Here is a 14,098-nt window from a genome sequence, read left to right on the forward strand (position 1 = left end):
AGCTCACTGCTCCAACCAGAGCACTATCTTCACGCCCCCCACTCGCCCCCGCCCGCCCGAGTCACCTCTCCCCGCTCCCCCGCCCCTTTCGAGCTTGCGCCTGCCCCCTCCCCCCCCCGCGCCTCCTCTACCCGCCCTCCTCCCCTTCCCCCTTCCCTCCAGCCCTCCCTTCATTCCACAAGTGTCGCTTCGCTCTCTCCAGCGCACTCGGCGAGCTGAAAAGGTGAAGAGCGTCCTGCGAGCGAGCGGACGTGGGAGCTGGTCCTGGGCGGCGGGCGGAGGGGAGTTAGGGACACACCGACTCTCCCCGGCTCTCCACCCCCGCCTCCCTCGGTGGCCGGTAGGACCTGCACCCCGTGCTGGCCTCCGCTTCTGCTTCGTCCCCGCCCGGCCCCGGCGCGCTCCTCCCCGGCCAGCCCCCTTCCTTGGTGCGCGTCGCGCTGGAGGCTAACGCAGGCTGAGAAGAGCGCAGTGGCCGCCGACCACCGAGCGCCCCGCGCCGCCTCCCTGCATGTGCGGCCAGCGGCGGCCCGCAGCCCCAGCCAGCAGCCTCGGCAGCTTCGGCCGCGCGTCCAGAGGCGGCGGCAGCGGCTCCAGCGGCGGCCGAGCGCTCCATTCCGGGCTGGGAGACACCATGCGCCGAGTCCTCCGGCTGCTCCTCGGCTGCTTCCTCACCGAGCTGTGCGCCCGCGTGTGCCGGGCGCAGGAGAGAGCTGGGCACGGGCAGCTGGCGCAACTGGGCGGCGTGCTGCTACTCACAGGGGGCAACCGCTCCGGGGCCGCCTCCGGAGAGGCCGGCGAGGGCGTCGGGGGCTCGGACGCACCGCCGACTCGGGCGCCCACGCCGGACTCCTGTCGGGGCTACTTCGATGTCATGGGCCAGTGGGACCCGCCGTTCAACTGCAGCTCAGGCGACTTCATCTTCTGCTGCGGGACTTGTGGCTTCCGGTTCTGCTGCACGTTTAAGAAGCGGCGACTGAACCAAAGCACCTGTACCAACTACGACACGCCGCTCTGGCTCAACACCGGCAAGCCTCCAGCGCGTAAGGATGACCCCCTGCACGACCCCACCAAGGACAAGACCAATCTGATCGTCTACATCATCTGCGGGGTGGTGGCTGTCATGGTGCTGGTGGGCATCTTCACCAAGCTGGGGTTGGAGAAAGCGCACCGGCCCCAAAGGGAACACATGTCCAGGTGGGCTGCCTCCCCTTCGCCCTCCTCTCTGGGCCCACTTTCCTTTCCCTCGCATCCCAGCATCCCTAGCCATGGTTCCTCCCCACCCCAGCGTTTCCGATTGGGGAATGTCACCCAAGACAACAACTTTCACTTGCAGTGTGGAACCGAGGCACTGGGCTCAGCACAGGTGGGGGTGAACGCTGCCAAGTGTGAAAGGGGAGGGTCTCTTTCCCCCTCGCCCATCTGCTGTCCCCTTTCACCAGAGAAGGTGGTGGGACTTGAGATATACAGCCTGGTCTCCAAACTCTTGGCTTTTGCGGGGAGAGAATTCATTGATTCTAGATACTCCTCTCTAGGTAAACAGAGGCAGGCGAACTTGGAAAGGGAGGGGGGCGTGTGCAATCAATCCCTTGTGCGCCTGTGTGATCGAGGGAGGGACGAAAGGAGTGCGTGCCTCCTGCAACTCGTACACTAGCGAAAACGAAGCAAAGGAGAGGGAGAGTGTGTGGAGAGGGTGAGAACAAAAGCCTCCTTGGAGCCGGCTGCTTTGCTTTACCAGAGCTTTGATGGCCCTTGATTGGAACCTCATCTTTTTCCTGGGTCCTTTTCTCCCTCGCCGTCTCTCTTTATGTTATGGCCGGCCAACACAGCGCTGCGCCCCTTGCCTGGGCTGGAGCTGACTCCAAGGCCACCCTCCACCTTCCAGGCACCTTGATTCGTCAAGTTTGCCTTTTGCTTTATGATGCAAGTCCCAACATAGGCAAAGTCGCAGCAGATGGGAGAAAGCATTTGGGGATTAATGGAGAGCTATTTGCGGTTTTGTTTAACCCCTTTCCCAAGTGTCTAAATTGATTTCCAGAACTCAATAACTTTGGAGGAGAAGGCTTCAGACTGGAGCCCAGAACCCAGGGGGAAGATGAGGGGTTAGTGTGAGGTATGGACAAGAGATCAAAGAACTACCACGGGCCAGCTGACAGCAGGATGGTGGAGCAACCGCTGACTTTGAGTCAGGGCATTGAAGTTACTGCGTTTTCTTCTCCAATCTACTCATACCCGCATCCTGCACTGGGGTCTTGTGTGTGAGTGTGTGTGTGTGTGTGCGCGTGTGTGTGAGTATGCACGTGCATGCCATCCATGTACATGCCTAAAAATCTGAACAAAGAAATCCACCAAAAATAGAAGAAGGAACATCACCACCTCACTAGCAATTATTTTCTATTTATATGTGGAAAGTATCCAATGAGTTTTTCTTTTCCCAGAGAGAAGGGGTTTGGAGGGGAAGGTGAGGAGGTTCTGATCAGTTTGGATTAGTGGGAAGGTCTAGGTGGATGGTGAGGTCTTGGGGCACAAAAGTAAGCTCCCAGGGGGTCCAGGAAACCAGGGCCAAAAGAGTATGGCACTGGGCCAGCCCACCTCCTGCTACTCCAGGGTGCCTTACCTACTAAGTCCGGCTTCCAGGTGGGCTCTCTTAAGGAGCCTCCTATCCAGGGAAAACTCCAGGCCAGTGTGAGGCTGAGGGTGAGGAACGCATGGATGCAGGTTGAACAAGAATGTTGCTATATAGGGAACTGGTGCCCAAACACAGGTAGGCTGCTTGCTGATACCTTAACTGATCTCCACCACGCCTTTCTGCTAAGTTCTCAAGACTCCCTTTTTGAGATTTGGTGGCAAGAGGAGCTACCGTTTGCAGGTCTGTTGGGGGAGATCTGTGCGACAGCTTCAAGCTCCCTTAAATGGGTGCTTTGGTCAGCCCCTCCTCTCAGGCAGCTCTTTTGGGGGTATTGGCTCTGGTTTTTCTGCAAACTCTAGGCAAGGTTTGTTTAGAGGCAAGGTCCAAGGGTACCCAGGGCTGATGTAGCAAACTCATGTTCTCTCTGGAAACATTTGGGGTTCTAGAATGCAGTGAGTGCCAGGCTTTGGAATGGGAGAAGACTTCATGTTTTCCAGCTTGCTGCTGTTTGAGACCACCTGTATTGCTTACAGTCCCTGTTGTTGGGGTCCCACCTTTGATTTTAAATTAGAATGTGGGTTGGGAGCCAAATACCATTGGGCTGGCAAGGTTCTCTACGTGACTCCAATGCTCAGGGAAACACTGTGCAGGAAAAAGAATGAACACCTGCTGAGCACAGGGCTGGGTTCCAGGGACTGGTGTGTGTGTGTGTGTGTGTGTGTGTGTGTGTGTGTGTGTGTGTGAAGACTCAGTCTTCACATCTATGAGACAGCTGTTACTTTGATCCCCTGGTTACGTAGGAGAAAATCATGGCACAGGTGAGGTGGCTTTGCTCAAAGTCACGCAATCAGAAGATGATGGCGCTGTCCACAGTAACATGGGGTTGAGCTTACTTGCCTCCGAGTCATACGTTTTTCAGGCCCAGCCTCAGAATCTGGGGGCTTCCCAAGGTTCTGACTTTTAAGTTCTTGGTTTGGAGACTGAGAGTCAGTATGTTTGGACGTCTTCTTTATCACCCTCTCTCAGTGAATATAGGATCTGGGAGAAACACCGGCCTTGAGTTGGAAATATTTACAAAGGTGGGAGGTGCAGATTAACCCAGCAGGACAGCGGGGACAGTGGAGCTCCCTTTGCATCTGTAGCTCGCGTTCTCCACTTGTGTGACCTTTCTGTGGCTCCCAGGCTGCCCCAGGTCCCACCGAATGCATCACATGCTGCTTATGCACTTAATCATTCGGAGCCCAGTGTGGCCATGGCTCATTAGCTTTTGCCTGATGGTGCTAAGCATCCTCCAGCAGGGACCAGCGCGCCGAGCTTAACAGCAGAAAGACTGCTCTGAGGTGAGGCACAGCCCAGGTGAAGTTAACCTGCCAGCCCCAGCCTCTCAGCATCTGTCAGGAGCTGCAGAATGCAGATGTGGGTTTGTTCTCATTTTGCCCGGGAACCGCCTTGTCAAGGACATGCAGGTGATGGTGTTCATCTGCACACTTTATCCTAGTGACCAGGAAACTTGTGTTTTCTAGTGGAGGCCCCCGTAGCGTGTCAGAATGCACATTTGGAGTTCTTGGCATATGGCCTGCTTCCCTCTGGGCATATGAGGATGGAAAAGAAAGAGAAGGACAGCCATCAGGAGGGCTGGAGAGAAGCCGTGCCATCTTGTAAGGACTGTAGAAATGCAGGTGTAGGGAGATGGCTCAGTGGGAGGAGTGCTGGCTGTGCAAGCATGAGGACCTGGGCTCAGATTCCAGCACGCACATAAGAAGCCAAGCACTGCGGTGGATGTCTGTAATCCTAGAGCCAGAGGTGGATACAGGTGGACCCCAGGGTGTTGTTGCCTAGCCAGTTCAACCAATTGGTGCGCTCCAGGTGCAGTGAAATACCCTGTCCCCAAATGTAAGACGGAGAAAATTCAGACATTGACCTCTGGCTTCCACATGTCCCCATGTTGACATGTACAGTCAAGTATACCCCCCCCCCAGAAACATTTAATACTATAGAAAGGGAGAGGAAGGGGAGGAGACTGTGGGCTGTGTGTGCATGTACCTCTGCAGTACCTTGGCAGCCACAGGCAGTGACTGTGTGCACCTTTGCAGCACCACGACAGCCACGGACAGTCACTGTGTGCATGCACCTCTGCAGCACCATGAAAGCAGCCATGGGCAGCCACTGTGTACATGCACCTCTGCAGCACCATGACAGCAGCCATGGGCAGCCACTGTGTGCATGCACCTCTGCAGCACCATGACAGCAGCCATGGGCAGCCACTGTGTGCATGCACCTCTGCAGCACCATGACAGCAGCCATGGGCAGCCACTGTGTGCATGCACCTCTGCAGCACCATGACAGCAGCCACAGGCAGCCACTCTTTCTGGAAGCAGTAATTGCAGTGGTGGCTAACTGTGGCCTGGGTAGATATTGTTTGGCTTTCAAGGTGTTACTATTTATGTTTCTTAAAGGTTTTCCATGTATTGTTTTGAGACAGAGTCTGACTGTTTGTCCCCGGTTCTCATGGAATGGGTTTGTAGGTGTGTACCATCATAGATTTCTACTAAGAGAAAATATAAGCAATCGAAAACCTTGTCGGGTATACAAGGAACTGCTTGGTCACAGCCTGTCAACCTTGGCATATTTATCAGGACTGGAAAGGAACTCCTTGGTGGGAACTGCCTTGCACGCTGTAGGGAGATGGCAGCATCCTTGACCTCTGCCTACTGAGCAGATGACACCCACACACACCTGCCATGACAGTAGAAAATGTCGCCACACTGTCACATGACACGGAGGGGTAAAATCCCCACACTGGGAACACTGATCTTAATTAACCTAACTTTACAGTTTTTTCAAGTTTGCTTCAATTCATTCTTCCTCTCTATTTCTTTTGACCTTATTCCCTTCCATTCACATCCCCTCCCTTCCATCCTCTCATTCTCCCTTCCTCTCCCTTTTTTCTTCTTCCTCCCCTCCCCTCCCCTCCTCCCTTCCTTCCACTCTCTTCCCCCTTCTTGCCTCCCTCCTGCCCTTCCTTCTCCACCCTCCTTCCTCTTATCCCCCTTCAGCTGAACCATTTGAAAACAGTTGCAGACACAACATTCAGTCCCTCATACTTGCAGCATGGGTCTTCTAAGACCAAGAGCATTTCCCCACACGGTAAATTCCATGATCATAATTTAGAGAACAAACTGCTACACTGTCATTATATGTCCAATCATACTAAAGTTTCCTCATATCCCACATGCTTCTCAGAGTTGGGCTCTAAGTCTGGATCTAGTAAAGAGGTGTTGGATTTGACTGTGCAGTATCTGCAGCCCCTAATATTCATGCTCTTTTAAAACCAACTCCAAGTCAGTAGCTAGTACTGAAAAGCTGGATCTCTCGGAGAATTCCTGTTTCTAATTCCTCTAGCCAGTCAGGAGATCTGGTAACTCTACTCTTGCAGTTTTCAGAGAGCAGCGCCTGTGGCTGGATGGTGACTAGCCCCTGTAGGGAGCTCTTCCAGCTTACTGTATCATGTCACCTGTAAACCCAGGGGAGTCAGAAGGCTTGCGTGAGTGGCACATGCTCTCTGCAGATCTAGTGACGCCTCTTAATATTTGTGTGACCTTGGTTGCTTCACCTCTCTGAGACTCCGGTTCTTATCTGAAGGTTGAAAATTCAGAGGAGCAGACTTGGAAGGTGATTAACATTGAGCCCATCTAGAGTCACCACCCAGCATCCTTCTTACTGGAGTTCCTTCCCCTTGCCCCCTGAAGGGGGTGACATTGCAGATCAAGCTCTGGTGACCAGTCTGTACTCTGTACTCAGTGGCAATGTTAGCTAAGCCTCCTAACCTCTCTGGATTTGCGTTTCCATCTGATCGGGGATGCTGGCAGCCTCTGAGCAGGAGGGATGGCTTGTGTCTGACTAGATGAAATGTACTGCAAAGTGCTGTCTGGGGGATGTCGAAGAACCCGTGTTAGATTTACAATTTTGCCACAAGCTTATGTGTAAATTCTCATTTAATTTCACACCCCTCCCCCACAAGGTAGCTTCTATGACAGTCTGCCATTTATGGAGGCACAGACTGCTTTCCAAGAGAGTGAAGAAGCACCCAGTGAGCTGGAGAAGTTTGACTTCAAACCCAGTCTGAAGCAGGGGCCAGGTCCTTGGCTGCTAGGCTGTACTGCACTGGAGTATGGGACCATAGGACCTCCAGTCTTCCCAGATGCCAAAGGCGTACCCAGTACCCCAAGGAGCAGCCTGCACCAGGACAATCAAGGCCTGTTCTGGGAGCTAGTGCGAGATCACATCTAGGAATCTTTTATGGACCTGCCCTGGCAGGGTTAGGATGGTGGAAGTGTTGGGGGAAGCAACCCTGAGGGCAGAGACATATGTTTGGAGCTCTTTCCCCTTGAAGTCAGTAGAAGACACATGTTGTTTTCCCACCTTCAAACAGAATAAAAAAATCCAAGCCAGAAAAAATAAATCCATGTGGGCAAATGACATAGCAGTGTCCTGTGTGATTTTCAAAAATGGGTTAGAAAAGCCACTGTCCTTTGCAAAGGCATGACATCAAGGGGCAAATGCCCCCTTCCATTGACATTTCCTGTGACCACACCTTTCCCACCTGTCCCGGCTTCCCAAACTGGAGAGACCACAGGAGTCTCTATTTTTCTTACAGGGCATGTTTACTTCTTGGGCACTGAAATCAGCTTTCCAGAGCATAACTGGCGCAGTCAGATGCGCACGTCAGGCCACAGAGTTTGATGAGCTTTGATATTTGTTTGCACTGCCATAGCCCCCACTCTAGAGACTTGGATTGTGACCATGGTTCTTGTGTTCTGAACAATGAATGAAATTCCTTGTGTGAGAGGTGGTGCTCAAGAAGCCCACTGATTTGTTTAAAACTCGGAACACAAGTGTGGAGTGTGGAGTACTTGTTTAGCGTGCAGGAAGACCTGGGCTTGAGCCCCACCACTGCATCAAAGCAGGCATGGGGGTACATGCCTGTACTTACAGCTCTGGGGTAGAGGTGGGGGGGCAGAAGAACCAATGCTTCGAGGGCACCCTCAGCTCCATAGGGATTTGAGGCCAGCCTCTAATACATGAGACCCTGTCAAAACCAAATATACCAACCAAAGCCAAACAAGCTAAGAAAAACAAATCCTTTCCAAAGTTTCGACTTAGACTCCTGGGAGCTTTCAGGCGAGGGAGCTGGACTGGCTTTCCTTTTGGAAATGTTGGCATCTTATATTTGCTTTCTGTATCAGAAAAAAAAGTGATACAATGTTTCCATTTTGTCCCACAGACAGGCCACCCTCATTCCCATCTCTGAGCTGTCCCTTTGGCTCACTCTCCCGTTAGAGGTCAAGTGACATGTCCTCACCTTCAGGTTCCAGCTACATAGTGTCGCCTTCTCCAGGATGCCCTCTGACCTCTCATGCTCAGCTCCCACTCCTCCACACACTCCAGCTAATGCTCAGTGGCGTTTGCTTCCCTGTGTAGCGTGGTCTCAACGTAAGTTACTGGTTAATTTACTATCTGTCTTTTCCTTACCATTCACAGTAAAGACTGCAGGGACAAACATTCCATAGCTGTGTCCTGAGTACCTAATATAGAGAGGTTTGTTTCTGGCATTCTGTTTTAAATGGCATAGCCCACCCCATCCATCCATCCATCCATCCACCTATTTATGCATTAATTATCCATTCATCTTATACTCATTCATTTATCTATTTATCTATATATCCATCCACCTGTCCACCCCCTTTACCTTTCCACCCATCAATTTAGCTATTAATCTATATATCCATAGATACATACATCCATACATACATCCATTTATCATTCATATATCCATCCATCCTCCATCCATCTAATGGACACTTACTGAATACCCACTTTCTGGCCAACACTGAGCTAGAACTACAAGAAGACAGTGACAGACACAGATGCAGTTCTTTCCCTCACACGCTGCTAGTCACATATTTGAGGAATAGGTAGGTAACACACAATGAAATGTACAAGAAAATTTATACTAAGCCAATATTCAATCATTTTTCAACCTCAAAGATAATGTATCAACACAATTGTTGTGAAATGGGTTAAGAGGGTAGGGGTAGGGAGACAAAAGAGTCTAAGTGTGGCTGCTTCTGTGAGGGGCCGAAATGAGACAGGATGCTCAGGAAACAAAACCAGTCTATCAAAGGCGTTATTATACAGAATTATCAAGTCCCAAATTTGTCAAGCTGCTATCTCAGGTCAATGGTGAAGGCTGACAGAGAGGAGAGGATTCTACAGAGCCGGGAAGGACCAGTGCTCAAGTGTCACGGCCGTCTGGCAGGAGATGTGTCCGTTGGAGAAAGATCAATCTTTTACTTCATTCAGACCCTTCGATTACTGAACAAGGCCTACCCACCTTACAGTGGGAAATCTGTCTTCCTCAGTTTACCAATTTCGTGTTCATCTCCTCCAAGAGCACTCTCTCAGAAGCACCCAGAAAATAATTTTGTCCAGCATCTTAGCACAGTATGGCCAGATTACTATAGTGCTTATCTTGATGCTCATTGGCTGGCTTACGGACCATCAGTATTGACATTATCTGGCAGCTTGGGCAAAATATTAGTTATTTGATCTTAGTTATTGAATCAAAAATTTCATTTTAACAAGACTTCCAGATAGTCTTGTGTCCTGTACAAGCACACTGAAGCTGAGTAGACATCAGAATCATGTCAGACCTTTAAGTGTTCATTTGTTTGGTTTGTGATGAATTGTGGGTCTTTTCCACTGACTCATCACAGGTTTTGACACATCCGTACTTAAAAATGTTTTAGTAGTACCCCATAATATGCTCATTTTGTTAATTGCTATATGCCAGGACCAATGAACAAATATAAAGTGCATTGTAAAGCACGCATCAGGAAAGATTTGTACTGTGTAGAAGCTGGGAAAATAAACCTTCATTGAAGCCTGCGGTTAGTCGCGGTGTCTTCCTGTGCCTACTATAACCAGTTCCAAGGCTCCGTGGACACACAAAGGATGATATTCCTCACACACAAATAAGTCCACACTTTGAATGTTCTTCCTGAGAGTTTTGATTGTTTTTTTATGACTTTGTTTAAATCTGAGTGGAGCAATCCTGTTTTAACTTTGTAAACAGCTAATGGAGAGTGGAGCTCTCCCCTTCTCCCCTCTCTATCTCCCTCTCCCTCCATTTCTGTCTCCATCTGTATCACCTCATTCCCCTTCCCTCTCTTCCCCTTTCTTCTTCTATTCCCCTTCCTATCTCCCTTCTCCCTCTGCGCTTTCTTATCCTTTGCCCTGTTCTGTTTTCACTGGGACTCACTATGCAACCGAGGCTGGCCTTGAACTGCCCCATATAACCCAGGGTAGCTTCAGAGTTGCCATACTTCTGCCCTGGCAGGAATTCCCATGGCTGGATTGCAGATGTGCACCACCACACCTGGCCTAGCATGTTGTTACTGTTGTTTGCATTAGCAGCCCTGCCTTCAGCCTGTGGTTTTATAGAGGAGAGCTCTTCCTTTAGCCACATGCCTGCTTCATGATCAGCCTGACCTAATGTTTATATTTTACTGTTTACCTTTCCTTTGGGACACAGGTGACTGCAGTAAGGGTCCTGGTGAGGGTGTCTCTGGTGGCAGCTCCCTGGTCTTTGTTCCCTACTCCTGCCATCTGCTGTGTGGATCCAATGCAGAGTGGCATCAATACAGAGAATTGAATTGTTTTCTCATTTTAATGACTTCCCCATACCAGACCGTTGTATGCATTCCCTGGAGTGAGCCAAGCACGTTGTTGATGCTCTTCACCCAGATCATCATGCCTTGGGAATGACGGTTACCTTGTAACTCTGAGGCTGGACTGTCACTGTTCGCAGTATCCAGAAGCCACTCTGGGACCTGTGCTAGCCAAGCTAAAGGTTATCACTCCAAACCTTTGCTTTGTTGACCCTGGAAAGCTTAACTATTTTTGTGCTTTAGGGGTGAACCTGTGGGGAATTTGATAAAAGTATGGCTTCTTTGCTCAAGAAAAAAAAAGCACAAACAAATTTTTCATTCAATTCCAGAAGAATTCAGCGGTCCTTTGAAGTCCAGGATGAAGAGCCCGTTTAGCAGTGAAAAAGGCAAGTTAGGTTTGCAAGGCCCTGTCCTCTGCCTCAGAATTCCCCTTCCCCGAAGCTTTCCTGAGTTTTAGACCATTCATATTGCACAGAGCTAGGAAAGGGTGTGAACTTGCATCTTAGACATTCAGGACTGGGACTCCACTCACTCCTTCACTGAATAGTGGAGCTCATGTGGGCAGTTCCGTACCCTACAAAATGGGTTATGATAGTCTGTGCTTGCGATGCTCCCGTTTGCCCCGTTCCAGCTTTGTTAGCATGCTTGCCTATTCCTCTCTATGCTCCGCCTGATATGCTATTTCCATCCCCTTCACGTGTGTGAGCTAAGCTTTCTGTTACTGCAGCAAACATCTGAGCCAATCAACATACGCAGAGAAAAGGTTCACCTTGGCTTAGAAGTGTGGAGGCTTCAGGTCACAGTCTGTTGGCCTTGGCAATGAGGCATCATGTCTTGGCAGGAGTGTGTGGTGGAGCACAGCTGTTCTCTTTGTGGCCACTAAGGTCCAGAAAGGAAGACACCAGGTCCCACAGTACTTTGAGGCCATGCCGCCAATGACCTGAAGACCTCCAACTATCCCTGCCTCTTAAAGTCCCCACCATCATTCACAGTGTCGTGATGGAATCCAAGCCTTTGACATGCATCTCTGAGCCAAGCTGTGGCGTCACATGACCAGCGCACCTCTGCTTCTCAAGTCTCATCTCTTCACAGAAAGCTGTGCTGACAGCTCTCCCCATCTCTCCCACTGAAAAATGCAAGAATCCCCATTAATTTACTCCTGAGCCACTAAGTCTAATGAAGCACTAACTTGGGGTGTTTCCCCAACACCCGTTAGCAGTCAGTTCCCACACAGCCTCTGTAGCCACGATTGTACCTCTCTTTATGAACTGTCTATTCTAGACATTTGCTGTGAACAAAACCACAAACCCGGGCCTTTTTGTGTTTGCTTTCTTTCACTGGCTCTAAGGCTTTCAAGTTTGGTTGGGGTTGGTGTCGGGGTTCCACTCTTCCTGTTCACGGCCAAGTATTGTTCCATTTCACACGCTGCACTCTGCTTATTGGCTGAGGAAACTTTGCACTGTTTCTACTTTTTGGCTGTTATGGAAAATGCTGTTTTGGCACCTGGCTCTGTCGGCTGTATCCTTCTTTGTTTGTTTATTTCAGTTCTTGCTTATTTTTATTTAACATATTCATTTTTATTCTCTCCCATAGAATGTAATCTCCAAGAAGGCCACGACCTTTTTCAGCTTGTGCAGTGCTGTGTCCCCAGGGCCTCGTGTCATGCATGGCCTACTGTAGACAATAAACGTCTGTTGAATGAACAAATACGTGCAAGCTGTTGTCATTCTCCTGTCTTTCTAGTGGATTCCATCCTGGCCTCTGCTTTACAGCCCTGGGTCTCCTTCCCTTCAGACTTCTCCCTAGCTGTGCTTCTTATCACAGCATCTGAATACAACCAAGTCCTCCTCATACAGGGTCTCTGTTGCTCTAGCACAGACCCAGACTTGAACTTGAGCACACAGTCAGTGCATGGGGTAGGCTTTCAAAAGCACCTCTCATGGGCCCCAGCTCTGGAGTTTCTAATCCTCTGGTTCAGATGCATCTAGAATATTTAATCATGTTCCTGGATGCTCCTAGCTGTGACCATCACTGTCCCGGTGGGGCTGACTTCAGCAGATATGCTCTGCTGAGCTCCTGAGAATCTGTGTGGACCTCCAAAGCAGTGCCTCTCCCTTCTCTGTCTCCTTTGATGCGGATTCGGAGAGTCTACTTGGCTAGGAATGTGTGGGTGTATCCCCTAAGAAAAGGGGACAGGGCTTGCTGGTGTGCACCCATTCCTGGCTCGAGAGGAGATCAATACGAAGATGTTCATCGAAGTATTGGTTCCTGGGATTGTTCATAATAACAGAGCTGCACCTACTGGTTTTCACAGAACACCTCCATGCTTGTAGTTGGCACCACTGTTTCTGGCTGGTTCTTCCACCTTGCTAGGGTTGCAGATGGAGGCAGCCATCCTTGCAGGTAAGTAGGTAGGGGACTGAGGAGGCTGGGGCACGGTTGTTCTTTAAGATGTGAAATCAGCAGACTGTCAGTTCTCCCTGAGCTGTGAACAAAGGGGAAAATGGAAGGAGGTTCGAGAAGACCTCACAGGCAGAGGATTCACATGCTAATGACACTCCCTACTTCATCTGGTTAAGGGCATGTCTCTAAATGCACATATCATGGAGGGTAGATAAGAGGGGAGATGTGTTGGTGGATCCAGCTGGCTGTTGTCTCTGCTCTGCGAAAATAGTGTGCATCTCATTGTGAAGGTCAATGATATCAGTTGGACTGTGTTCCTATTCTCTTAAAAAGAAAAGAAAAAGTAAAAAAGGAAAGGTTGGCTCTGTGTTGCACACTGACGTGTGACCTTGAGCAGTTAATTTGCCTCTCGGAACCTTTGTTTACTCTTCTGTAAAGGAATAATACTCCTTGTAAGCCCACAAGACCTATATTCTTCGACTTTGGAAAGGGATGCCATTGCTTTCCGTGGTTAGCCTAGTGATTAACTTATGGCAAGGACTGACACCGGGCCATTGCTAAGCAGGAAGTCTGGGCATCTGTGTGAGGCATAAAGAGAAAACCCATTTTCTGGGGTGGAGTCTCACTGCAGGAACTCATCCTCTGACCCCTCAGCCACCACTGGGTGGACAAGCAGTGACCTGCACACAGAGTGAGTTTTGTAACCTCTGATCCATTGCTTCTGTGCTCTCCTGTCTACCCCTAACTGCAATGGCAGCTCTCTAGAAGGGATGGCTTTGTCTTTTGTCCAATTAGGCAGTGCTGGGCACATGGCAGGTGCACACGGTCTTATTGCGGATGAGCAGAGTTCTGTTCTTTGTTCCTCCAGAGCCCTTGCGGATGTCATGAGGCCACAGGGCCACTGCAACACTGACCACATGGAGAGAGACCTTAACATTGTCGTCCACGTGCAGCATTATGAGAACATGGACACAAGAACCCCCATAAATAATCTCCGTAAGTACGGGTGCTCTGGCCACTTCTGCTCCCACTAGGCAGCGGCAGTGGTAGCATGGTGGGATTTCCTGGGGCGCGTCTGGGTCAGCAAAGAGCACCTCAAGGGTGCGTTAGATTTCTCTGTTTGGCGTGATGCTGAATTTGGCACCTTAATAATTGACTTGGTTGTGTTCTCTGTTAAATAGGGATCCACTTGGTTGGTCTCTGTTAAGTACTAGAAGGCTTGACTGCTTCATCGTTGTTGGTCTATTTACTTGGTGGTCATGTTTGATTTAGGTTGTTATTAGTTCATGTAGATTGGGTTGTGTGAGCTACTGGTCTATTTTGATGGAGCCACTTG

At 50.1% G+C, this 14,098-nt stretch overlaps 1 protein-coding gene across 1 annotated transcript; it reads left to right on the forward strand.

Moving 5' to 3' along the window:
- Positions 1-217: 217 nt before the first annotated feature.
- On the forward strand, positions 218-13,796 carry Shisa9 (shisa family member 9). Its single transcript, XM_050136501.1, has 2 exons — positions 218-1,197; positions 13,631-13,796. The coding sequence occupies exons 1-2, from the start codon at positions 512-514 to the stop codon at positions 13,794-13,796; spliced, it is 852 nt and encodes a 283-aa protein (XP_049992458.1). The 5' UTR covers positions 218-511.
- The last annotated feature ends 302 nt before the right edge of the window (positions 13,797-14,098 follow it).

Source organism: Alexandromys fortis, unplaced genomic scaffold (assembly GCF_014885135.2).
Source record: "Alexandromys fortis isolate MF-2015 unplaced genomic scaffold, M_Fortis_MF-2015_v1.1 scaffold_29, whole genome shotgun sequence".
Classification (NCBI taxonomy): Eukaryota; Metazoa; Chordata; class Mammalia; order Rodentia; family Cricetidae; genus Alexandromys; species Alexandromys fortis.